At 44.1% G+C, this 27,047-nt stretch overlaps 1 protein-coding gene and 1 long non-coding RNA gene across 6 annotated transcripts in view; one reads left to right on the top strand and one right to left on the bottom strand.

Moving 5' to 3' along the window:
• Positions 1–17,277, bottom strand: part of IGF1 (insulin like growth factor 1) — a 68,063-nt gene extending 50,786 nt beyond the window's left edge. For 3 of the 5 annotated variants that reach the window (XM_083401578.1, XM_083401577.1, XM_083401579.1), the window contains exons 1-2: positions 16,755–17,128; positions 8,924–9,083 (exon numbers count right to left, since the gene is read on the bottom strand). In XM_083401578.1, the coding sequence (XP_083257704.1) occupies positions 8,924–9,083; positions 16,755–16,817 (223 nt within the window). In that variant the 5' untranslated portion in view covers positions 16,818–17,128. Of the gene's footprint in view, positions 1–8,923; positions 9,084–14,432; positions 14,500–16,754; positions 17,129–17,182 lie in introns of those variants that run through there. The other 2 variants (XM_083401581.1, XM_083401580.1) reach the window with 2 other exon arrangements.
• Positions 1,886–25,703, top strand: LOC310658989. The gene is made up of 5 exons (XR_014502571.1): positions 1,886–2,198; positions 3,660–3,759; positions 8,950–9,024; positions 24,212–24,375; positions 25,603–25,703. It is a non-coding gene; the product is annotated as an uncharacterized lncRNA (long non-coding RNA).
• The last annotated feature ends 1,344 nt before the right edge of the window (positions 25,704–27,047 follow it).

The raw sequence follows: 27,047 nt of genomic DNA, 5'->3' as shown, positions 1-27,047 counted from the left end.
ATGTGTTATTTCCTTTATAGATTTGTGAGAAAATTATAATCTTCCTCTAGAAATGGAATGGTAAGACGTCATCTTTAGAAAGCAATGTTTCTAACCTGGCAGGCACCTTTCTTAGTGGAATGAATTTTCCCTAGCTAAACTGCTACATCTGGGTGATCAGTGGGAGGGCAGAGGCTCTGGTCTGTGAACAACTTGGCTGGGATCATCTCTCCCCACACCTCTCAATGAAGTTGGTATTTCTTGGTAGAGTGGAGAGAATGTTGAGCATAGACCTGGGCTCAAATTCCCTCTGAACCTTCAAGTTCACTGGTGGCCTTGAACCATTTCTCTGCATAGTGTACTTCTGAGGACAACATACCGTAAAAGCTGAGTATGTTGCTTGAGTTCTTGAGATAAGAGGCAGAACACCAAAGCGAAACACGTGAAGGCCCCTTCCTACAACTGGTTATTTTAAAAGTGTGCTATTTATTTTGATCACATGCAAAATACTAGGAAAAGAGAATCAGCTATTATAATTTGTCGCAGTCAGGTGAAATCTACAGAGTTGCTTGCAAAGTTCTCCTGAGCCAGGCTTCGTTAAAAACCCAGAGTTTGTAAAAGCCAGCCTCAAATGCGAGGTGAGCTTTTAATTCTTGCTTCAGTCCTTCTCCAGGTAGGATCAAAATCTGAGCTAGAGAAGAATTCCCAATTTCCCTTCCACACCAGCCCTTCACTGTCTCCCAAAGCCCTCCTTGTTTCTCATACATGACAATTCATAGCGGAATCACATAGGGAGAGAAAGAGTTGCTCCTTATTGCTCAGCCTCTTTGTCATGGCAAATGTCTGCAGGCTTCTGAAATTGTGCTATTGCTAAAACATCACATGAGAAGAAAAGAGGACAAATCTCCTTCCTCTCCTCGTCCCACAATTGTGCCACTATTTACCCCACTGATCACCAAGGAAGAGAAAGCAAGGGTGTGTTTTAGAGCATGTGAGAGGCTGATGGGGAGCTCATTTTTTTGAAGCTCATAAAATTGAGTTATCCCTGAGGGTTGGAGAGCTGTGTATGAGAGAAAATAATTTCTGAGTTAAATTCAATGACTATTTCAGAGTTAAATTTGAGGAGAGCAAGAAACAGCTTGCTATTCTGAACAGATTAGTTGAGCATTCCCTCTTATCCTACTTTGGATCCCAGGATCCATTTTATATACCAGCTTTATATTTAATTCCTTTTTTTTTAACCCTGACTTGTTAATTATTTGCATGCTTGCTAGCCATGCACCCCTGCTGGGTCAAATCTAGTGCATCAGTTATAGATCTGTAGCATGATTATAAGAGAGGAAATAATAAAAAGCACAAACGTCAAAAATCCTGTCTTGAATACCTGTGGTTCCTTCTGAAAAAGACATAAGATTTCAGGTAATTTTCCAGCTGTTTGGGCCCCAGGGGCCAACAGGCTCAGATACAAAGCTTTATACTGGTTGTCAGGCATCTTATTGTGAGCTTGGAAAGCCACAATTTCACCATGCCATGGAATTTGGGCGACCAAACAGCTTGCTTTAGCAGCAAAATGGAATGCTGTTCAAAGAGAGAAGAGAGAGACAACTTGGAAACGTCTGATGCTACTTGGCAACCAGTTTGAGATTGCTTTACTCAGTGAAATATGACTTGTCCTTTATCACCTAGCTACTCATGGCCAAGTTTTCCTTCTGCATTTTACATCTTTCTTCGGTTCACCCTGCCTGTTGTATCTTTGGATAATTTTCTCAACTCTCTCTCTCTCTCTCTCTCTCTCTCTCTCTCTCTCTCTCGTGTGTGTGTGTAAGTAATATTCCTCTCTCTTTAGTTGTGTATAGGTTTACATATAAATCAAGTCTTTCAGTGTCATAGAGGCTAAGAGGCTGAACCATGGAATAGGTAGTTTCTGCTTGAAGTCTTGCGTCTTACCAGGTGGCCTTAAACAAGCTGCTACTGTCTTAGCCATAGTCTCTAGTATGAGAATAATATAGGGACATAGGAAGCTGTCTTAGATCTGGCCTGACCATTATATCTAGCATTATATTGCTAGACACCACAGGTAGCCAATGAGCCCTCTGGATGTATTGAACTACAACTCCAATCAGCCCTAGCCAGCATGACCAGTGGACAAAAAGGATAGAATTTGCAGTCCAGCAACATCCATCCCTTCAGGATCTAAATATGCAGTGAAGTAATCAAAGGTGTCAACTCCACCCAGATTCCTAGGGTCCACAGTTCAGTGTTGTGAATCTTTACTGCTAAGTATCTAATGTTGAGATGATCTTTCACCCTCTTTAATGGGGCCCTTCACCCCAGTGGCAGAGCATATGCCTGCGCTGCCCAGGGCGGGTGTGCTCTTGAGGAGGGTGGGGTGCGGAGGGTGCCCTCCCACACGCCACAGTTCAGGGTAGGAGAGGGGCGGGGAAGCTGAAGAAGAAGAGTTTGGATTTGATATCCCGCTTTATCACTACCCGAAGGAGTCTCAAAGCAGCTAACAATCTCCTTTTCCTTCCTCCCCCACAACAAACACTCTGTGAGGTGAGTGGGGCTGAGAGACTTTAAAGAAGCGTGACTAGCCCAAGGTCACCCAGCAGCTGCATGTGGAGGAGCGGAGACGCGAACCCGGTTCCCCAGATTGCGAGTCTATCGCTCTTAACCACTACACCACACTGGCTCTCGCTGCTGCTCACTCTCCTCCTGCTCTCCTTAGTCGGGTCAGACATGACCCAGCATTGGAGCTGCTGTGGCTGAGTGCACCTCACCAAGGTTGAGGAGGGCTGCTCTTGGCCACTGGGTCAGAAGAATGGCTGTCGCCCAGCGCAAAGTGTACCACCCACTCACCTGCCATTTTGTCACCCCCCTCAGTCATCGCACCCGGTGCGGACCGCACCCACCGCACCCCCTTCCTATGCCTCTGCTTCACTCCCCATGAAGGGGGAGAACGTTCAGGAGGTTTGGGGGAGCAGGTGAATTTCTCTGATTTTTAAATCAACAGATTGGAATTCTGTTGGCCTCTAGATGTTGTGGGACGCTAACTGTCACCATCCTGCACCAGAATGGCCAATGGACAGGGTTGATGGTAGCTGGAATACAACAATACCTAGAGAGCCCCAGGCTCCTCATCCATGGTTACAGCAAAGCAATTGGTTTGTTTTTTATTTAATATATTTATATGCTGCTTAATATTTTAAACCGTCCCTTAGCAGACAGAGTGCAATAGGTATAACAATGAAACTGAGAAAATACAATTCAGTGCAACTTCATATGAATCTACCTGGACCCTGAGATCAAAATCTGAGGTGGTTCTTTGTGTGCCTCCTCCACGACAGAATCAGAGGGTGGCAACACAAGAACAGGCCTTTCATGCAGTGGCTCCCTGCTTGTGGAATGCTGTCCCCAGGAAAGTTCAGCTGGAACCACCTTTAGGCACCAGGCAAAAATGTTCTTCAACTAGGCCTTTGGCTGATTAACACTTGGTGCCCTTTTAAATAGGTTGTGGGGGGATTATTGGTTTGTTTTTGTTTTTATTATGCATTTTGTGTTTTTATATTGTATTTTTATGTTGTGAACTACCCTGAGATCTATGGATGAAGGGTGGTATACAAATGTAAATAAGAATAAGAATATTGCACAAAATTACATCTCCCCCTCTTTTTTTACAGCCTTTCCACCTTTCATAGCAGAAGCAAGGCTGCCCACAACACCTCCACAACCTTTCATGTGTCAGAATTCTCATGGAAGTTATGCTACATCATGACTTAGGTAACATTATTGTCACTGTATAGGTTACAGGTAGCACAGAATGTACTGTATGATTGGCACAAGGAGAACATACATCAACGAGCCTTGGGCTCAAATGTTATTCCCTCCTTTCTCTTCCTCTGCTGAAATCATAAGAATGGCATCAGAAGTGATTTTATTAGATTAATTGCAGTTTAGTGTGTCACATCTGACACCTTAACTGTTGCTAATATTAACTATGGTTAGTTGAAACAAGACAGCTTCATAAACTATGGTTTGGCTTATTTCAACTCACTAAAGTTAAGATTTACCACCGTTTGCCAGGATTCAGTCACTATAATAATTTATGGTTAATCTAAAACAGAAGGGAAAGCTTTTGAACTCTTCCTTAAGGTCATACCACAGGAGGAAGCAGCAGGAGGAGGGGGAGCAAGCAAACCCAGGGGGAGGGTATGCGACTTCTCATAAACCCTATCTGAACCAGTCCAACGTCTCAGGTATTAAATCTAAGCCATACCTTAATTGTTAGATGCCATATTTTCTGTTCTAGCTTTAAACTTTGCAAAGTGCTTCAGTGAAAATATAGTTCATATGTGAGACCGAGTTTTATCAACATTTTTACCTCACTGAAAAAGTGACCCCCATTTTCAGCAATCTTTGTCAGGGGGCACTAAAAATGGGTGGGGAGGGGAGTGCCTGTGCTTTTAATTTTTGATGAACTATTGTATTTTAATATTTTGTTGGAAGCCGTCCAGAGTGGCTGGGGAAACGCAGCCAGATGGGCAGGGTAGAAATAAATCATTACTACTACTACTACTACTACTACTACTACTACTACTACTATTATTATTTTATTATTTTACAAAAAACACCTCCATACATTAATGTTGCTTTTTTAAAAAAGGGAAACTTAATTCTTCCATTGTTTTAATTTCTTTCATTTACCTCATTGATAAACTGTCCTTCATCCCACTGCCATCCCATGGGGTTGAAACCCCGGTGTGTATGCACATCAATGAATGGCAATAGTTTCATTTCAAAACAACCTTTTGATGTGAATCAGCTCGTCACAAATTTAATAGGGCTAAATTGAAGCCCTGTTCAGGAATCCCTGAATTTTTACATGGAATTCCAATGGGGTAAGCAGGAGGAAAAGGTGGGCACTGGTGCCATTGTTGCAGTACTTGTCACTCCACACACATTGGGGGCTGAACCCTTACTCATGTAGACTCAAAATGCAATCTAGAACTCTGGCCAGGGAGAATTCCCCTGCTCTTTGAAACACAGTCCTTTCAAGTAGAAGAAAAGAAATGGCTCAAAAGCAGCAGCAGTTCAGGGGAGCAATGGATGTGAGTGGAAAGTATTGTGAAACAGTGGGAAGCAGGATTTTTTTCTTTTCTTTTTTTTGCATTAAAAAAACACGGTGCATCATAAAATTTGCTGCAGTGCCACCTGATATCTGATTGCAAGAGCCCTCTAACAGAAGATCAATTTTTATTTCTAGCCCACCTTATCCCAAGACCTCTGGGTGGGTAATGATTTAGAAGCTATATATTAACAACCAATGATGTCTAGCAAAAAGAAACGTGTGCTGAAACCCTCACATCCTCAAGGGCTTAGTGCCATCTCATATTCTCAGTGGTTCCTGCCAAGACCAGCTTTATCAGTAGAATGGGAGCAGATTGTCCAGTGTGCTTAATTAGTAGGTAGAATTCCGTCTCTCTTCGTTTTGACACCAGATACAATCATTTTCAGGATCTCTGCCTACCCTAGCAAGAAAATTATATTTGGGAGCTGAATTTTATGACACGGGATGCGGGGGTGGGGGGGAGTACAGATCATTGATATTTCCATGGATGTTTTTATAAGTGGCATGAGGCAGGAAATGGGGAGGGAAAGGCTATGATAAAGGAACCAGAAGAAAGAGTACCATATCCCATTTGCAATGTCAGGCATGCAGAGGGAAAAGATAAAATTCAGCTTTCCTAAAGGTAGCCTTACTTGTACACTTGAAAAACCACAGTACTGGATTTTTCTCTCTCCAGTGGCTAGGATGTCTCTTTGTCAGCCAAATGATGGCCTTTCTCTAACCCTGAGCATGGACTGACTCAGATGGCAAAGTAAGGTCAACTGAATAAGCATTTCCTGAGCAGCTTGTTTTCCTTGGAGAACTTCCACCCAAGCAGTAACTACTGGACCTGACCTTACATGGAACATTAATTTTATAGCTGGCAGCCATAAGGTGATACACCCCCAACTGCAGGATTCTGTCTAGTGGACAATGGACCTATGTCTATGTCACAACCCTCTCCCCTCCCCAAAAAAACCCAAACCCCTACCAACAAAATAAGCACTAATTAATGAGTACACTTGTTGGCATTGTTGGCAGAGAAGCTAAAGAACAAAATCAGCATGTAGAATGAACTGCCATCTCGCCCCTAGAGATTGCTCCTCTGTATCAGGATTAAGGCCCATTGGTGGAATTGTGGGTAGAAGCTAGCACTGGCATTGCCCACAGCCCATGCAGCTAGACTGGCTCTGTGAACAAACAGAGAACTTCATTCTCCCGGACATTCAGTCCAGAAACTATTATGTCCATTGCAATGACTCAAAGTTCCCAGACGCTTAATGCTTGAACACTGGTAAAAAGTTTGAATATCATGGCCGTCTATAGAGAGAGAATGCATTTAGGTTTCATTCATATGTCAGTGGCTTGGTGTAGGGAAATCCGTGCCCTTCCCAATGTTCCTGGAATGCAACTCCCGTTAAATTTGCATGTGGCCCCGGAGGGTTGGCCTAGGATGAATGTGGCACTCAGGTGATTAATAATGAAAAAAATTGTTAATATTTTAATCCCCAAAATGTGTGGAGTTTCAAAACAGGTGGTGTGGGGATGTATGTCTGAGATATAATAGCATAGCAATCACCAGTACTTTTATTTTTTAATCTAATATACACTTCAAAAGATTACACAAGGGGAGTTGTAACCGTACACAGTGGTACCTCAGGTTACAAACTTAATTCATTCTGGAGGTCCGTTCTTAAGCTGAAACTGGTCTTATCCTGAGGCGTGCTTTTGCTAATGGAGTCTCCCGCTGCACGCATGTCTCCGGCGCACGATTTCTGTTCTCATCATGGGGCAAAGTTCACAACCAGGAGCAGTTACTTCTGGTTTAGCGGAGTTTGTAACCCAAAGCGTTTGTAACCAGAAGCGTTTGTAACCAGAGATACCACTGTATATCACACATAGGAATGAGACCGCCATTGCTCTCTCTTCTCTATTTGGGTACATTTACAGAAAGATTTCAGCACCCCAGGAGCAGAAATCAAGTAACGTTTTTGTCTATTATCCCATAGCTAAGATTTCAAACCTTGTCACATTACTCATTTTGAGCCAATAGTTCAACACTTAGTTTTGACTTACTCATACTTAGCATACCAGTGATGTGAAATTGCTTTAACTCAGCATCAGGAACACACCTTCTACCTTTTCAGTCATCACATTGATTCCTGTGGTGGCAACTGAGACAGACCTCAGAAGTGAGGCCAAGCATTATAAAGAACCCCCTAAAGTTAGACAAGAGTTTTCTACTTGGGTATTCTCCCTGACAGTAAAATATCCATTGTTTGGGCTTCAGTTTTAACCTCCCCACTAAGAGTGATGCTTTTTTTATTTCTAATGCAGTGGCTTTGTGTGTGTGTGTGTGTGTGTGTGAGAGAGAGAGAGAGAGAGAGAGAGAGTTACAGTCTTGTCATAACCCACACCGTACATCTAAAGCACTCTTATACCACTTTAACAGTCATGGCACCCTTCAAAGAAACCTGAAAAGTGCAGTTTGTGAAGTGTATCAACATCACAGAGCTATGTCCCAGCACCCTTAAAAGCTACAATTCTCAGGATTCTTCATGACTGTTAAAGAGTATAAGAGTGCTTTAAATGCGTGGCATGGATGTGACCCTTGTCCAACTCCCTGCTCAATGCCATATCCGCAATGCAGGATTCAACTACAATGCTTGTCCAGCCTCAGCTTAAATATTTCCAGCAAAGCAGACGCCTTCACCTCCCAAGGCAGTCCACTGTTCCACTGTCAAATAACCCTTATCACTAGGAAGTCTCTTCTAATGTTTAATCCAAATCAGTTTCCTTGCCGTTTCCACTGATGGGTTCAAGCCCAGCCCTCTGGAGCAACAGACAACAAATGAACAAAGAAATCGAGGAAAGTAGTGGAGACACAGGGAGGGCCTTTGCATGTGGGTGTCTCCACCCTCCACCAACCAGCAGTATTTGGCTATATATGACTTTGCTTATACACACTGCCTCTGGAATGGAAGCCTTGTGTGTGCTGCATTTACACTGTACCCTGACATATGTTGTAGCTTCCTAGCTGCTAAATATCACTACTCTGCAACTGATCCACTATTGATAACCAAGGGCAAATCCTTTTAATCAAAGACCGAAACTCTTATAGATATTAGCTGAATTCACCTTAAGGATCAGAGAGGAGAAGCCACTTAGCTACTCTAGTGCTCTTCTCTGGCCAAGCAATGGCCTTTATCCATGCAGTCACATGATCACCTAGCTTTCTAGAATCCAGTGCAGGTGTTTTCCTATCCCTGCTACCCAAACCTATTGAAGCCAAGGCAATAGCAAGGACTGATCAATGCAAAACACTCATCTCCTAGCAGTTGCTTTATGCAGTCATTTCCTGTCTCCCACACTTCCCACTTCAATAAACGTCAATTCATACAACCGCTCAGACCAGATGCTGTAGTAAAGCGAGTTTGGCAATGCAATGTGGAACCCTCTTTGTCACTTGCTTAAAAGTGCTGTGCTGCACTTCTCAAGAGTTGCCAGATGCAACATGTTCTACCAGAGGTGGGGGTGGGAATCCTAGCAAATACAACAGGAGGATGAGGGAAATAACTGAAAGGGCCCCATTACCTTCAGTAGCTCATCAAACCTAAATCCGGCTGGGAGTGGAGGGCAGAGGGAAGATGCTGAACTTAGACCAAATATTGTGCTTTGCTTGACCTTTGGATTCTGAAGAGCTCTGGGGTTCAGTAGAGTAAGCCACTAGAACTATGCATACGCAAGCCTCAAATAACTGTATCCCCATGAAAAACGAGGGGAGAGGGAATTAGAAATGATTGTATGAGGGAAATGGTAGCAAATGTTCAAACTTACTGAAATAAAATCCTCTTTCTCCGCAGACAAATTGAAGAGCATCAACCAGCTCAGCACCACAAAGTGTCTCCGGGGCAGCAGCAGCAGAGGAGCTGGTTAATGTAAGCAAACACAGGCCAAAGTAGAAGAGATGAATGTAGGACACAGTGTGCATCTTCACCTGCCAAAGAGAGAGAGAGACTGCATCAGAGTTTCCCAGTAGAATCCTGAAGCATGGCCTGTTTTGGGAAATTTCCCATTCTGCTTCACCCACCAGGTCCACACTGTTCCTCTCCCACCTCCTATTTACTGTGAGAGTTGGTTGCCATGTGCCATGTGTTCGGAGGACCCCTGGTGCTTTTGACAAAAGTGAACTTTAAAGCAAATTTGGCAAAGGGAAAACTTGGAGATTTGATAAGAGCATTAGCATTAGAGAGCCAGTGTGGTGCAGCAGTTAGAGTGTCAGACCAGGACCTGGGAGACCAGGGTTCAAATCCCCACTTGACCATGAAGCTTACAGGGTGACCTTGGCCCAGTCACTGACACTCAGCCTGATCTACGTCACAGGGTTGTGGTGGGGATTACATGAGGAGAGGGACAACCATGTACGCCACCTTGGAGTGGGATATAAACACCACAAATCCATAAAATAAATTAATCAACGGGTCTCACACAGTCTGGAACATCACTAGATTTCTCCTGAAGTGACATTAAAAGTGAATTCAGAAGCATTTGGCCTCAAATGATAACATCTGGGGAATTTTGAGGGCCCAAAGAGTTTTGGTAGACTAGAGCACTGGTGGAGAACCTCTGACCTCTGGGTTCAACGTGGCCCTCAAGGCATCTCTATCCGGCCCTCAGGAGTGTCCCCAGGCCACATCCCATAGCCATCCTGCTCCATGATCTGAATGCTTTTTCCTGGGTAGAATGTATCCTTGAACCGTAATAACACATCTTGATTTTCTTGAAAGAGGTGTGTATGTGTGTGGCTGGAATGCAGCCTGCTGAAGATGCATTGGTCACCCACTTTTTGCCTTGGACCACACCCATCATTGGCACACGGTCCCTCAGAAGGTTGCCCAGGAGGAAATGTGGCCCTTCGGCTGAAAAAGGTCCCTGCTGACCTGATAGTAGAGGAATTTATTTGTACGTGCAGGGTGCATTTTTACCAAGCGCATATGTTGTTTCCATAATCACAGAGCACACGTCCAATAATTTCTGCTTGGTAGGCAATTTCTGCTGGGGTGATTCTGTCCCCAATGCAACAGCTAGTTGGAACCCGCAGTCTACTGTGGCTGATCATGAGAACCCACTATGCACTTGGTGTCCTGGACCAATTTTTGTGTTATTGGATACACAAGCCTGGTTCCATAGACAAGATAGCACGCAGCAGGTGCTACAAGCTTCAGTAGATTAAAATCCTTGCTTACTTCCCACCTCATTAATTGCTGGGGCTAAGAATAAGACTTAGGATCCATGCAGAGGGAATATCAAGATGCTGGTCTGATTAAAGAGATGCATTTTCTTTTCATCTTGTACCACAGAAAGAAGCTGGTTCAGCTTTCAGGGCATCACCACCATGACAGGAGCAATGGAAAGTGACATTGCTGGTTTCCGGGGCGAGAGCACCTGCATATCATGCTTGCAATTATGTTCTGCGCAGTCATGTTTTATGTTCTGGGTGAACCCTTAAAACATATTGTATGAGAATGCAGATGCTGGCAGGCCAAAGGTGTAACGAAGGTGGGAGAAGGACATAGGCTTCCAGGCCTAATCTTTCCTTCAGTGGCCCATTTATGACTAATAGCTGGGAATGGCTGAGGATTTATTGCATTCAGTCCATCACCACATTTCCTTATTGGCCAATCAGATGTCTCTGGGAAGCCCAGAGGCAGGTTATAGGAACATAGAATATAGGAACATAGGAAACTGCCTTACACAGTCAGACCATTGGACCACCTAGCTCAGTATTGTTTACACCAGTCTTCTCTAACCATGGGTCCCCAGATGTTGATTCAGACTTGGTAGAGTTGCATCCAAGATAGCTCACATTATATTGAAACAGAGACTATGGCTGCATTCACATGGCGGTTCATTCCATTTTCATGACTTTGCCCTAAGTGTTAAGTTCCTCATCATAGTCCAGATTTCACACAATGTAAAAGCAACTTCTGGGACTATAATGTAATATACTCCAAGTTCAATGCTCTTTTCCTTATTATTTGCTTCCAGAAAAATAATAATCTGTTTATAACTAGTATGGAAATGAGTGCTAAACTTGCACTATATTCCACTATAATCCTGGAATTGGTTTTTACAGCATGCGAAAGCTCAAATGTAATGTGGACATTAACAGGGAAAAGTCATGAAAATAGAATAAACTGCAATGTGAGTGCAGCATAAATGACACAATGTTAAGTTATACAAAAACCCTTGCTTTCCTTCACAATAAGGAAATATTTTCTAAGGTTCTAGGATAAGTAATGTTTGGGGCAATGAGTCTTCCTGCCTGCCTGGTCAGTTTTTCATCATTTTCCGGTTGTGTGGCTTGTACAGAATTAGAAAACCTAATTCTGCACCCACCAGGGTTTAACTTGAGCCAAACTTTGTTTGCGGGGTCAGTCACAGAAGCTACTTTCAAATATAGGGCTCATTCCGGGAACATGTGAAGTCATTAACAGGGCACCACTGAACATGTGTTGGGTGCACTTTGTTCTTCCCTGAGTAATTGCGTTTTGCCCACACATATCTGGGATTGGTGGGGGAAAGGCACAGAGAGCCCAGGGCGTCCAGACAGAGGCCTGGACTCAAGCCTCCATTGATTGGAAATGGACATTCTCCCACCATATGTGAGACAACCAGGGCAGGGATCAAGCCAAGCCACGTCCCATGCAGTCAAAGGTCATGCAAATCAATCCGCTGAGGGAAGTTGTAGGGTGGGGAGGGGTAGAAAAACATGGGAAATGTCCAGAGTCCAAAGTCTCTAAAGGCTTTCCAGTCCCTTTGTTATGAAGACCGTTCCTGAAAGTGTAGGGAAAAGAGAGTTGCCAGATTCAACAGAAGACAAAGCTTCTCTAACCACTAACTCACAGAGTTGCCCCTGCCTCCCCCAAAATGCTCTCTTTTGCATAACAGTTAAAAGCACAGGAGCCCTACCCTGAGTATCTTATTGATCCTGGCAGCTCATAGGTAAACCCAGGCAGTGTTACAGTTGTCAGTTTGCAGAGGGTTTAAATCAACAGATATAGTACGGTTCAACTGCAAAGGGCAAGGCCAAATGGATTGGGTGTGGTCCAGCTACCAAAGCAGCTCTAAACCCTTGTATAAATGCTGTTTAAATTAGGATTAGCAGCTGCTTTGTGTTACTGGAGCAGCACAAAGCAGCTGCAGTGAACTGATCTCTCCTGGACATCAGTGACAATTTAGTCACATTCTTCCCCAGAACGTTTGAAGGACCAGGCGGAAACGGCAAACACAAGCACCATCAAAGCACAAAAACACTTCTTATGTTTTCTTAGATTCAGAAGCAATTGGGAACACCTAAACACCTGCTAGATAGGAATTCTGAAATATAGCTGGGACCGGTTCTAGTGAGCTGCTAATTACTTCTTCCAGGACACTCCATTCTGAATCTCCTTGGTTTTCTCCAGCTCCCTGCAACAGATGCTCAGCATTTTCTGGCTACTGAGAATGGAGAGGAGATATGATAATCATCTTCAAATATCTAAAGGGCTGTCACATGGAGGATGGGGCAAGCTTGTTTTCTCCTGGTCTGCAAGCTAGGACCCAAACCAATGGATTCAAGTTGCGAGAAAGGATATTGCAACTGAACTTCAGGAAGAACTTTCTGACAGTAAGAGCTGTTTGACAGTGGAACAGACTCCCATGAGAGGTGGTGGCCATTCCTTCCTTGGAGGTTTTAAAGCAGAAGTTGGATGGCCACCTGTCATGTATGATCTAGTTGAGATTCCTGCATTGCAGGGGGTTGGACTAGATGATTCTTGGGATCCCTTCCAAGTCAACAATTCTGTGATTCTCCACCCCCAACCCACTCACACTGATACCTCCATCTTGTTTCTCAGCTGTTTTGGCCACATTAACATCACGATCCTACACCTTTGTTATATTGAGTAATCCTTCATATATAAGACATTCCTCAACTCCCCCCCCCCCCCCCGGACTGTTATCATACCCCAACATGACCAAAACCCCAGATCCAGAAGAGCCTATGCAAATAGGAAAAGGGGATATTCTCAATGGGCTGGGTTCACCATGGTTGTAAAGCAGGTTTGGTCTCAGTAGTGTCCTCTTTCAGTTTGCCCCATATGGCTGCCATTCACTCTCACTGGAAAAGTACATGGCAACCTTATTCTGTAAGGCATGACTGGAGAACCTGTGGTCCTCCAGGTGTTTGTCAGCCCCACCAAGCATGGCCAACAGACAGGGATGATGGGAGTTGGATCCCAGCAACATCTGGAACATGGTTCCCCACTGCTAGCATAAGGGCAGAATCTACTCTTGGCAACACCTGGACTGGTCCTACCATTTAGGGAGCTCATGGTTAATACAGAACGAGTGAGGATCCATTGCCCCTGCACAGGTCCTTGCTCTTTGCAAGCCAACACTCTATGTCCACCTATGACTGGTGGGTTAATTGCTAGTTTGTATTAAAACAGCTAGTATAGAAGCTGGAACCATCACTTTCATTCATCATAATGGCATTGATACAATGAAAACATCCAACACAAAGTCCAAAATGAGATACACCAAGGAGGGATTGGAAAATACCCCTTCTTTGCATTTGCAACATGAGTCCTCCCTCAACTTTGTAACGTTAAAAAATAAATTGGCAAAACAAAAGAAAAACCCTGAATGCATGAACATGACAGTAAAGCCCCTCTGTATTTCATTCTTAAAGCTCTGAAGAGGTTATGTTTTAATAATATCACTTCCTCTGTTCAATGATATCTTAAAAGCTGTTGCGTGCAGAGGTAAATCACCTGCTGACTTCATGCTCTTGCTTCCAAGGATGCAGTTCAAAGAGCTCTTCCATCATGGTCTCAACGGAATGGCATTATGTATCTGTCTAAGAACACTGTGTGTTTAGCAGGGTGTTCTTAATTCACATCTGGCCTTGCCTCAAACATAAGCCTCATTCAGCAATGTTATATTTTTTAAAGACTTTTCAGGAGAGTTACGTTGTAAGTGAAATATCAGTTCTGGGACAAGATACAGGGTCTCCATGCCCCCCCCCTTTAGTGCAAGCCAAGAATATGACACAATGCAATTGCCAAGAGTTTCAACACTCCCCCACCCTGACAAATTATAAAACAATCAATGACTTGGAGGAAAGGGATGGATTCATATGCTCCTAGGCCAAATGGACCTATAGACCTAGCTCTGAAAAACGTAAAATTGTCCCTTAAAAGATTATTCAGGAATCTGACAGAAATAATACTCTCTTCTTCTGTACCTTTCCTGTTCTTTTTCATTTAGATGGGGATGGTGGGATTCATAAGAAAATACTTACGATGATCTAACAATTTGGCCGCTGGTCTTTTCAATAGGTCGGGGTGTGTCCAATTTATTGTATGTCCAAATTGAATGGGAAACAGAGGCCTTTAAAAGCACGCACTGCCATGTGGGTGGAGTTTTATCGAAGCATCTGATTACATTTGGACTCTGAGTCTGACTCAGGACAGTGCAAGGCAGGCTAAACACCCCTATAATGAATGACCAATTGTGTTTACAGCTGGGATTTTCACGAATCTCTCCTTCAGGAGAAGATCCAGTGTCTACTACATTTGGAGAGCGGCGGTCCAAAACAGTGGCACTTAAGGAAGCCAACAGATGGCTTGCTCCATGGCTTTTACACCTTCCTTGCCCTTCCGCAACTCCTCCCATTCAACAAGCTTTAAATCAAGCAGCACATATGAATGTTCCAGCGAAATTTGGGTGAGCGCTGATTCGTCTAAACGGATGACGCTTTCAATTGACTGAAAACATTTCTCAGAGACACAGCCGTGGCAGCAGGGATGCCACAGATTAAAATGCATTCATTTGTATGTTTCCGAACTTGTCTGGCTGCCCCAAGAACTAAGTGTCAGTCTATGCTAAGTAAATGCACACGCAAGCTGCCCTGCTTTCAAAGACAGCACCACAAATCATCAATCTGTTACTAGACACATCTTGTGATATAGAAATAACCTAACGCAGTGGATGCAATCAAAGTAATGCAGTGGAAGATTTAAACAAGAGGTCTATACGGATGGTTTTCCCAACCGACAATCACAAGTCACACAGCCTCTAGTTCCCATGGAAAGGGATTAGCAAAATCAGTGCAGACAGCAGAATGTAAAGGAAAGTTGGGGGTACGCCCCCATGCTTCTAGCTCATATGATAGGGTCTAGCAGAATCCAGAATGTTTGGGAAAGCACCCATACAATATATTGCTTATCTCTTTCCGAAGATGGCTTTTACCCTTCTTAGAACTTCTGGACTGAAACTGCAGTCCTTCTTAGCCTCACTAGGGAGTAAGTCCCTTAGAGCTTAGTCAGATGTGGTTCTCAGTTAGCATGTTTAGGTCATGCACACCAAACTGGCAGAAGCTGTCTCCACTTATAAATTGGGATAGCTCACTTGATTTCAGTAGACCATGGCTAAATGACAGCAATTTGGAATCTGTAGTATATTGGATATATATATATATAAACAACCTCAGTAGTTTAATTCCAACTCTTCAGTAAACTGAGCAAAGGATGCACATAGTTGTGGAGTTGTAATTCTGACTCTCCAATGGCTACTGAATTCAGCAAGATTTGCATTGCATTCTGTTTGCTTCTACTGTTACAAAATCCCCCCCATCCTAAAATGAAATGGATAAATCCTACTTAGATAATTAAAAAAACAAAACTAAATTGGCACCTACTGCTTTAGAGACTGTGTCAGCTGTACAAAATCCTGCTACAAATGGAAAAACAAAACAAAACAAAAATTGTTCTTGAAGGATATAATCTTGCTGAGAATGGAAACTTGAGTGAAGGCCAGCTGAGAGAAACAGAGGTCAGTGCATCTACTGAAGCCAAAATTAACCTTAAAAGCTTTTTATGTTCTTAAGGAGCAATGACTAGTAATATGGTATAAAAATTCCATCTCCAACTTTGTCTGACAAAAGCCTCTTTGCAGAGTGCAAAACAAAGCTTGACATGAAGATATCTCTACTTTCCTTAATGCAGAATAACTTAATCTTATCATCAATCTGCATAGCCAGCAAAAGCTGTACATGGTTTCTGTTTTAGAAAAGGAAAAACAAACTTAATGTTGACTTAACAGGAAAGCATTAAAAAGAAGTAAATGTACAACACTGTCAGAAAACAGCTGTACGTTCAATGTTAATTCTGTGCATATAGCAGTCTTACAGAAGTGAACCAGCTACCTGCTGTCAAATGACTATCACAATGTCAGCATTTGCACCTGCAGGGAAACTTTAAAATTTCTTGCTCCATGCTAGCAGCACTAGCTACAGAAAATGATGTTAGTAGAAATTTCAGATATGACAACCTAGCCAGAATTTTGCAAAAAAAGTTTCCCCAACACAAGCTGAATTCCTAAGTACCTGCAATAGCTTTACCTCCTCAGTTACCTAGCTGTGTTCAGAACAACCATCACATGCAGTCATTCTTCAGCTCTGCTAAAACTGTCTGTTCAGCAGTTTAGAAATAAAATTCCCAGTACAGAAATAATGACACTGAAAAAAGTGCATATAACACTCTTCTAAGCAGAATCAGATTACACACAATATAATCATAATATTTTCTTTAAAAAGAAAAATCAAATAGGAAGAAAGATTTACCTTCAAGAAATCACAAAAGCAGCACTTAAATAATTGTGTTGAAAGACTGTTGATTTTTTCCATTGCTTCTTAAGTGCAAACTCTGGAAATGAATTGGTTAGCAGTAATAATGAGGTGGGGGAGGGAAAAAAAAGGGAAGAAAAGAAATCCAGAGAGAGGTGAGATGTTGAGAGCAATGTCACATTTCAATATTGAGGACTTTTATTCCATTGCGCAGGCTCTATCTGCACTGATTTTAGCAGTGACAGTGAGATTTAGCAAACAGAAGAGGGATTTAGAGAAAATCCTCACATTTATCTACATTACACAGACACTGTAGACAGGAAACAGCTGGGGGAACATTTGCCTTCTCTCTCTCTCCCTCTCCCTCTTCTGGCAAAGTTACTGAGTAAGGACTTTTTTGGGCATGGTGACAAATAACATCATACCTTTGCATTCTGAAACTGGAGCACTGGAGCATGTTCTCTCCCCCCCCCCCTTTAGAAGAATGTACATTAGCAAAGGGCAGGGGGAGGAGGAAAAACAGTTTAAGAAGTCAAAGAAACTGAAGCTGCAATGGGAAATGAAATGTATGAATGGTCACGTTTCAGCCGGCTTCACACACAGCCAGAGATCAGCTGTCGTTTACCTTTCAGCTGCACGAAATGAGAAGCTGGATGCATCTACGCACACTTGAGCCCACCATCAAAACAAGCTCCTGCTAACGTCAACTCTGAAATCACAAGTTTGCAGACTGATCTGTTATAGAATGCTTGATTGGAGGCTTTCTGACTTTTATTAAATCACATGAAATCACATTGCAACCTGCCCTACCTTACAGGCTAATGTGATTTCCTATCCTCTCTGACTATAGCAAAGAGCACTTCCATTTCTTTTAGTGGCTGCCTCGTGGGATTTTGTTTATTCTGTGTTAAAAAAAAAAGTAATAGAGGGTTGAAGGGGTGCTTGGGAAAAGTGGTGCTTTGTTTGAGAACTGCATCACAAAATTTGGGTAAGTGTGAATTTTGAAGTGTTGTGAATTTGATAGATTCTGCTGAAAATGCAAACTGAACCAAATTTCTCTCCCATTCCTAGGTAGATGATGGCAAAGAACTCTGGCTACGATTTTGCTGGAGGTGCTGCTGTCAAGGCGGGAGTTGGAAGCAAGCCAGTAATAACTCATAAGATGTCAGTGATGTTAACTCTTTATTTACATAAACCAAATAGCTCACGCCTAGTAATCTCAGCAACTCTTCCCAGTAGGTCTTGCCCCAATGAGGCAGTTGCGAGGAATGAATGGGTCCGCCTTCCCACCATTCTCTAAGGCTCCCCCCAGTCCTTCCCCAGCAACCTGAGGCTCCTTCTTCTTGTCTCTCTTTGCTCCACCCTTTTCATTCCTCTTTGTGTTCTGAGAGACTAGGTTTGGAGGGCAGTTGGATGCAGCAGGAGGGGGAGACTCCCTGGATTCTTCAGCTGTCTGCTTGATCTCTGCCTCTTAACCCCACTCCTCTCCAGCCACCACTTCTGCCTGATTCTGGACTGCCTTCTGCCCACTAAACCCTGTTGCCTCTACAGCTTCTGACACCTCCTCCCCCCAGTCTGCTCCTTCTTCTCCCTCTTAGCAGGCAGGGCTACTCTCAGTATCTGATGGCGCAGGAGTGGGTTTATCAGTGAAAGGCTCCGCCATGCTTGGAGAGAGAGGCAGGGACAGAGAAGGTGATGGCACACCCAGGGACGGATGAGACAAGAAGCATGTTGAATGATAAGTTGTAGAGCTGAAAGGGATTCTGAGGGTCTTCTAGTCCAACTCCTTGCTACAAAGGAATCTCCAACCTCCAGTGAGGGAGAGTCCACCACCTTCTGAGGGAGCCTGTTCCACTGTTGAATAGCTCTTGAGGCAGCCCCCATCCAGGATCCTCACTAGCCGATTCCCCCACTCCCATCAGAGGCCACCACATCCTGCTGGAGCTCTCCTCTTGGTCCTTGGTCAATTCTCCACCTGCATTGCCCCGACTTGGCCACCCCACGACACATTTAACAGGAGATGAAAGCACCATACATTTTTACTCCATTGCACTACAGTCCTTCCCCAATGAGCTAGGCTGAAGGAAAGGGCATACATTCAGCTAGGACTCTACACCTTGACTTGTTCTGTAGCCAGTTTACACATTTCCACAGAGGCAGCATTGGGCTTTGGCAAGATTATCCACTTTTTATCTTATCATGGTCTGAAAGGATCTTGTGTGAGATTTGATAAGCAATTTATTGACTCATGTTTGAAGGTCTACACATTTCCTAGAAACCACTGTCAGTATGAAAGGCGGGGGGGGGGGGGGGAGAGAGAGAAAGATGACTCAGTAGAAGAGAGGCCAAGAAGTCCCTTGTCTGCTTCCCACAGATAAATCGCATTTCTCTTTCTGACTTACGCCAGGAATGCAACTTTCACCAGTTGAACAGATTCCTTAAAACTGTTGGAAATGCTATCTTTGGATTTTATAACACATACGATATAGAGAGTGAAATGTAGGAACCAGCCTCACAGAGGCGCCATGTTCTCAAGTTGATTGAGGGGGCCCAATGTGACGCCCTGACATTGCGCGTGTGACATTGTGAGGAGCCAGGGGGTGGAACCAAACACCTTCTGAACATGGAGGGGGCCCGGCCCTCTAAACCCCCCCCCAAAAAAAATGGGGGAGGGGGAGACTGCCTCAGCCCCTAGGAGTCGATGCCTATGCAGCCTCATAATGGGAATTAGGCTAATAATAATTAGGGCTGCTTTGCAATAATCAATGCAGGTCTCCATGTGCTGCCTTTTGGCTTGATCTACAATTTTCTCTGCAAATGATTTGGGGTGTTATGAAATCTTAATTCAGAGTGACTTATATGGTGTTTTCTGTGACGTTCCATTGTGCATAACAGAACTTGCGCACCATTCCCTCGAGGCTGAAGCACCTTGTATTTTTAGTGCTCCTAAATGCTTAGCTTTGGAGCAGGGGCACCAGCTCCAGGGGGACAAGCCCTTTTGCGTCCCGAATATCTTTGGGGTGGGGGCCATGTTTCATTGGAGTCATGTCATGTGCTTTAAACATTCTTTAAATTTAGGATAAGGTAAGCAAACTTAAAGGACGTGGGTGGCGCTGTGGTCTAAACCACAGAGCCTAGGACTTGCTGATCAGAAGGTCAGCGGTTTGAATCCCTGCGAGGGGGTGAGCTCCCATTGCTAGATCCCTGCTCCTGCCCACCTAGCAGTTCAAAAGCACGTCAAAGTGCAAGTAGAAAAATAGGTACCACTCCGGTGGGAAGGTAAACAGCATTTCTTGCTCTGGTTTGCCAGAAGCGGCTTAGTCATGCTGGCCCCATGACCTGGAAGCTGTACGCCGGCTCCCTCGGCCAGTAAAGCAAGATGAGTGCCGCAACCCCAGAGTCGGCCATGACTGGACCTAATGGTCAGGGGTCCCTTTACCTTTATGCAACCTTAGCGGGCTTTAAATGGGAATTATGGAGGGCACATCTACCAGTGACAATTTTTTATGTTATCTAACTGAGTCCTTCAAGTTCAGAAAGAGCATGTTTCCAGGTCCCAAGTGCTGCAGAAAAACAAGGAAGAGGTGCTCCTGTTTGCTTGTGGCTTTCTCAGAGGCATCTGCTGGGTTACAGCAGAGAATAGGATACATCCTTAGCCTCCGTGTCCAGTCACTGAGTCTCTTATGCCTGCTCACATTCAGCCTCCTCCTACACTTCTCTCTTGGATCCCGTGTCTCTTTTTAAATCCCTTGACTTCCTTGGAGATGTTATCTGAGTCAACAATTGGGAAATTAAATTATTGCGCTCATCACGTCCTGCTTGCCGGCTTCCAATGGGCATCTGGTTGGCTGCCGTGGAAACAAAATGCTGAACTAGAAGGGTCATTGGCCTGATCCAGCATGGCTCTGTTATGTGTTTGTTACCAACAATGTGCTCTCAGTGTAGGTGAGAACTCAGTGCCTTGCTGTTCAGAAGTGGGGGCCTAAAACCTACGAATGATGACAGTGTTGTATGTGACTTCTGAACAGCACCTAGGAACACACTGTTGCTGGAGCAATTCAGTCAAATTTGATATCTTTTATACTCCTCAATCTACAGGTACATACTTCCCCAAGTGCCCCGGAAAAAAAGGGACATCCCATTTTTTTCTCACACAAGATCGCGGCAGCCATTTTGAGTGCCGTGATTTCTTGCGCTCTTCAAAAAAGCATGTGAGATCTTGGGGGGGGTGAGGCACAGGTCACATGACTCGCCTGGGAACATGCCCCAGAAGATGCGCATCCTGGTTTGGAACTTGGAAAAGATGACTGGTATGTAGGTGTTAATGGGATAAAGAATAATCAATAAAAAATATTGTGGCCTGAATTCAACCAATCTGACATGCTAGCGTTAGTTAGCGCAAAGGCTCTTGCTAGCACAACATAAATTTGCCTCCTCTCCTTCCACCACATACCCATGTGCAACATCCACTCTGGAGGGTCAGAAGAACCCCCAGAGCAGTGCATGGATGGAGGAGGAGGGGCTTGGTCCACCCAGAAAGCAGGAACGCTTGCACAGATGGAGTGATCAGAAGAGCTTGGTGCTGAATTACATTACATCTTAAGAATAGTTCAGCATCAAGACTGCTTTTATGGACTTCCTGTGTAGATGCTTATAGGAACCTCATACTCCTTTTCCAAATAATATCTTTGTCCATCTCTATATGTCCGTGTGTTGACGTGTACTTCTGCTTTGCTCTTTTCCTTCTACAGGTATAGTTGTAGCCTTGTTTGCCTGCGTTATGATATGGGGAATGTGTGACGTAAGCCGTGCCAAAAATTATTTTAAAATTCGTGAGCCCTCTGGTGGCCACAGCACCCTTTTTTTCTTATGCTTTAGATCAGGGTAACCCAAACTTGGGTCTCCAGCCGTTTTTGGACTACAATTCCCATCATCCCTGACCACTGGTCCTGCTAGCTAGGGATGATGGGAGTTGTAGTCCAACAGCTGGAGACCGAAGTTTGGGAAATCCTACTTTAAATATTACAAGTGGGACCCACAATGAGACATGGCAAAGCATCCTCACCTCTTAAAAGGAGTGGTCCCTTTGGGGGTTCTAGCCAACCATTCCCTCTGTTCACCACTTTTGTGTATATTCTTCAAGCAACACTCAACATTTCATTACTACTGAACATCACCACCACCATTATTTAAATTGTATTATTTATTATTGTTACTGTTGTTAATATATTCTGCATTTGTATTAGTTACACTGAAAGTGGCTAATAATCTGGTCGAAAACGTTGCCATAAAACTTTGGTCCCCCTCCCCTCTCATGCTCTGAACATTTGCCTAGTCAGCTTGCTTTTGTTTCTCTGGAAAAGAAAACATGGTTGGACCACAGAGCAGCCCAGGAGTTGATCTCACTAACCTTGCTAAAGGTAACATCCAACTCAGAAATGTGAGAACCTTCCCCAAGTTACCTCATTTCTTGTAGTTTGGGGTACATGCAGAACCTATACAAACCTGTATTATATACTTGTAGCAAACACATTTGCAAGTGCCAATCTTTATCCAGCCAACATGGTGCTATGCAAGCAGATCAGCAAGCTCAGGAGAACCCCAACGTCTGCAGAAGTACAGAAAATCTTTAGAAGACTCCTCTCCCCAAATGGGCAAATAATGCGTGCTCATAGTGCATGGAATACTGACTGTCTGTTAAAGGAGAATTATGGATTGGAGCATCCTGGAAGGGTTGACTGGCTGGCTTGAAAGCTGGACAGGAGCAGCCCACACAGCAACCTTGTATTGCAGGCCTCCCATACCTTGTCTTTTTCACATTTCTCGGATTTAGTACTCGTACAAATAAATACTAGTATCTTCCATTATGAACTGTAGTAATAAACTCTAGTTAGAATCCTGTATTTGAAGAAGAACAAGGTCTGCCTAGAAAAGCATTTTCTCTCGCTATAGCCCTCTGGTTCCCTGTGGCTTACAGCCCAATACTACAAAACCACTATAATTCAGCATAGTTTGGCAAGGCTGGCAGCCTTAGTGGTCTCCCATTGTCAAGCCATAACCTCTTACAGTAAATTTTTAGAAACTATGAAAATTGGCTAAAGCCGAAGGTAGAAACCACACACAGACCCAATCATCCCATTAAATAACAGATTTTTGATAAACCATAAAGTTAAATGGCCTATAGTAACTGGGGGCAAAATTGCATTTATCCCTTGCTTAAGTTTCACAACTTCTTCCAAAGGAAACTTGACATTCAAAGCCTAATCAACAGTAACTCTTTTATTATTTTTATTATTCAAAGCCTAATCAACAGTAACTCTTTTATTAGATGTACTGAAGACAGACACATACCAACCTGATGCTACTGAAACACCAAGGTGACTAGAACTCTGGGAAATGAGGCATGTAGGTGATCATGTTGGACTAAAGAGATCCAGATTTAAATTCCAGCTTTGCTGTATGGCCTTGAGCAAACCACGGTATTTAACTTTCATTGAAAATATGCATAGCAAAGACCTAACTTACAGGTTTTGTTATGACAGAAGGACTGCAAAGTTCTTTGCACCCAAAATGCACATAATAGATTGTGGCATTGTATTTCCATCCACATATCAGGAGTGGCAACTGCAATAAACACTGTTGTTTCAGGATTCAGTTTCTTCCACATTGATAGATCTAGTTCTGTCTGTCTTGCATCTGAATTGTACGGACGGGGGATTGATGAAGCCAGTGGGCTGCTGATTCAGCAATTTGCATTGTTCTGATCTTCATGTCAGCTCCTATTTTCATGCATACCACTGGTCAGGTTCTATGTATTGCTCAAAATCCGTTAGCTTAGAACCCATAGGTGGAGTTGCCTTCATGGCATGGGGCTTCATCAGCTCGTCCTTCTACTCACTACTACCCTCTGAAAAGCCACTCCTGAGGTTGGAGAATCTATCAGAGTGGCATTGGATGGGAAATGGGTGGGCTGCAGTGGGGAACCTGAAAAATCAGAAGTCATTCCCATTGCCCCTGGAAGTGCCTTGCATAAATGGAAGGGATCCACTGTTCTAAGCCACTCCATTTCTAGATATTCTTTGACACACAATTGCTAGCTGACCCTTGCACTCCTCAAACCCAAATGTCTGTACTCACCTTGACCCCATCTTTCCCCCAACCATCTCCCACTAATTAAAGAGACCCCTTTTATCCTTCTTATTTCTACCCTCTGTGAGCTGTGGTTGTATCCTCTAAGTACAGATTGGTGTTTTTTTATCCAGAATCGTGAAGGGAAGTAGACAATGTAGGCCAGAGGCAAGCTGGTTCAGATGTGAAAATCTGCAGCTGCAGTGGCAAATAAAATACTCTCTTTTTCAATGCACATCATTCTGATCCCCACCCCACCCCGGTCTTAATTTATACTTTACTACTTGATGATGTTTTCTTCTGTGCTCCTTATTCTCCTATCTCAGATTTACTACAACCCGAAAATGTTGCAGTGGCTGGCTGTTTGTAAAATAAACAGAAGAAACTGTGACATAGCACTGGGCCAGATGTTCCTGATAGCATGCTGCCAGCAGAAGAATTCTCATCCTTGAAGAAAGTTTTCTAAGTGGTCATGACACTCTTGGTCATGGTAGGTTTTTTGTTTTGTTTTGTTTGCTCCCCCCCCCCACTTTTTTTGGCAAAGTGCTCAGTGCCCTAAGACGACTTCTTCAGACTTGGCTCCAGAACTGCCTGACAGACCTCCATGCACAATAAAAGTCTTAATTAACATGCTGATTATCCATGTGAAGATTTAGGCTTGATATATTTTTTTTCTAGCAGGCTAGCTTGAAAAGCTAGTTCTGTTGAGTTCAGTCTTATCGGCTCCAGCTGAATTAAAGTTAAGAGAAGGGCCAGGGCTTGAGTGCAGAGATATGACTTTGCAGGCGCTACAACCCTCCCTGGTTCTAACTCTGACATCTCCAGCTGGGACTGGCAACATCTCCTTACCTCCAGCCTTGGAGAGATGCTGCCAGTCAGTTTAAACAATGCTGAGGTTCCATAATCTGACTCAGAACAAAGGCAGCTGTCTATGTTTCTTTGTACAGTGGTACCTTGGTTTAAGAACAGCTTAGTTTATGAACAACTCGGATTGAGAACGCTGCAAACCTGGAAGTAGGTGTTTTGGTTTGTGAACTTTGCATTGGAATAAGAACATGTTTCACTTCCTGTTGAGTGTGTTCCATTTGCAAATTGAGTCCCCCGCTGCTATGGGAAAGCACACCTTGGTTTAAGAACGCTTTGGTTTAAGAACGGACTTCCGGAACGGATTAAGTTCGTAAACCAAGGTACCACTGTATATAAGAAGCATTTCTCACGAGACAGCAGAGACCACTGGAAACTCTCTCTGTGCGCATCAGACCAGTGGCATAGTGTGGGGGGGCGAGGGGGGTTGTGGTCCCGGGTGCAGAATTCTGAGGGGGCACAACTCAGCGTGCCCACAACAGGCTCCCTCGCCAAGGTTGTGTGGCTGCCACTTTCTGGAGCCACGGGTAGGCAAGCCGGGCCCAGGCTAGGTCTTCAAGGCTGTGGCGGCACCACCTTCTTGTGGCTGGGGAAGAGAAGCCCATCCTGGGTGGAATTCACACCAGCCAGTTCCTGGACATTTCCTGGCCCACATCGGTCCTTCCCCGGTGCCTCCCTCCCAGCATGTGTCATTGGGCAAAGCATGTGCCCCACAGTGGGAACAGAGAGAGGAAAGCTGTCTGCTCACCCAGAACCTTTTGGTGCCCACCCTTGTGCTGCATGACCAAAGAGAGGTGGGCAGGGAAGGGCTGCACTTGGTGCCTCAGCCTGTTCTCTACCGCCATCCTCCTAGACCAGCTGCATCTCCAGCGCTTCTGGGACGCCACCCAACCCACCAAGGAGCAGCAGCCACTGCTTCCTCTGGGAGTTCGCTAAGCTGAGAGAGCGAATGCGGTGACTTGCAGGCAACCTCCATGAGGAGCAGGTACAGCAGGGGTACAGTGAAGACCACTTGTTGCCTCCCACGCAATGCCTGCAAGGAGGTTAGGAGGTGCAACCCTTGCTTTGCCCCGGGTGCTGCCAATGCATGCTATGCCACTGCATCTGGCACATGCCTTGTTCATGATAATGTCTTTGAATTCTCACAGGTCTCTCTTTCTGCTGCTGCTGTTCCGTAGGAGGCTAAAATGGTGGCAGGCTACTGTAGCATCTGCAGTTGTAGAGACAAGTTGGGTTGCCTTAGCTCTGGATTTCCTCCACTGGACCAGATGGCCTACAAGACCTATTCCAGGTCTGTGATTTGTTTCTCAGAAGAAGAAAGTTGGTTGGGCCACAGCTTAGACTGCAGAGTTGCTTAGACAATAAGATTCTGTATGTGCATATCAGACATATGGGAAAATTAGTGCACGGACAGCATGTGGCCTACACTGGCCGGTCCAGCACCAAAATCTGGCATCTTTGGGCTGCTACCAGAGCCCTAACAGCTTCCAGGAGTCACCAACAGAAGAGAGGGCCTATCAGAGGATGTTTTGCCCCCGGTACCCTCTCCACTCTAGAATAATTTCTCCCCATAGGGGTCAGATGGACACATATTAATTGAGTAGTGTAGTGAGCGTACTTTGAAGTAAATCTTTCCCTAATTTTTTGATGCCCTTTAAACTGTGAGTTTTATTACATCCAGAGGTGCATTGAGATACCCACCTTGTCACACTGCAGCACCAGTGAAGAAAATACTGTGCATCACTATTGCTTCCCTCCATGTCAGCGGAATAATTGATGGCTGTTGAAATGGCCAGATAATGAACAGATGTACATAACATACAATATGAATATGCAAGAGGTGGAGGTCAGGGACGCTAGAAATATTACTCTTAATATTTTAGCAAAAAATAATAATAATATCCTGGCTCTCATTATAGCCTATATACCTTTGAGATGGCTTTGGTTTGCCAAGTAACAAAGATCTGGCCAGCTTCTCAAAGGTAGCTAATTGGTAAGGATTTGTGCCAAAGAATAACAATATTGTTTTGGTCAGGAATAACTGACACGTAGATATTTTAGAGTGTACAGGAGGATTGCCTTATTGATGCCATATGGCAGGACCGATTAATGGCCAACGTTGGGATAATGAGTATCACAGACGTGTGCATGGTGACTCTTTCCAACCGCAGCTCTTTAAGAGCTACATAAAAACGGAAGGGTTGCTAACATGCTACTTGGTAATCTACATTAGACCTCATCATGTTCAACTTTGGGAGCCAAGGCAGCATTAACATATTTTGCTTTTAAAATATATGG

This window comes from Podarcis tiliguerta (assembly GCF_965153285.1).
Source record: "Podarcis tiliguerta genome assembly, chromosome: 10".
Classification (NCBI taxonomy): Eukaryota; Metazoa; Chordata; class Lepidosauria; order Squamata; family Lacertidae; genus Podarcis; species Podarcis tiliguerta.
Note: the sequence above shows the minus strand (reverse complement) of the source record. Positions and strands in the feature narration are given on the sequence as shown.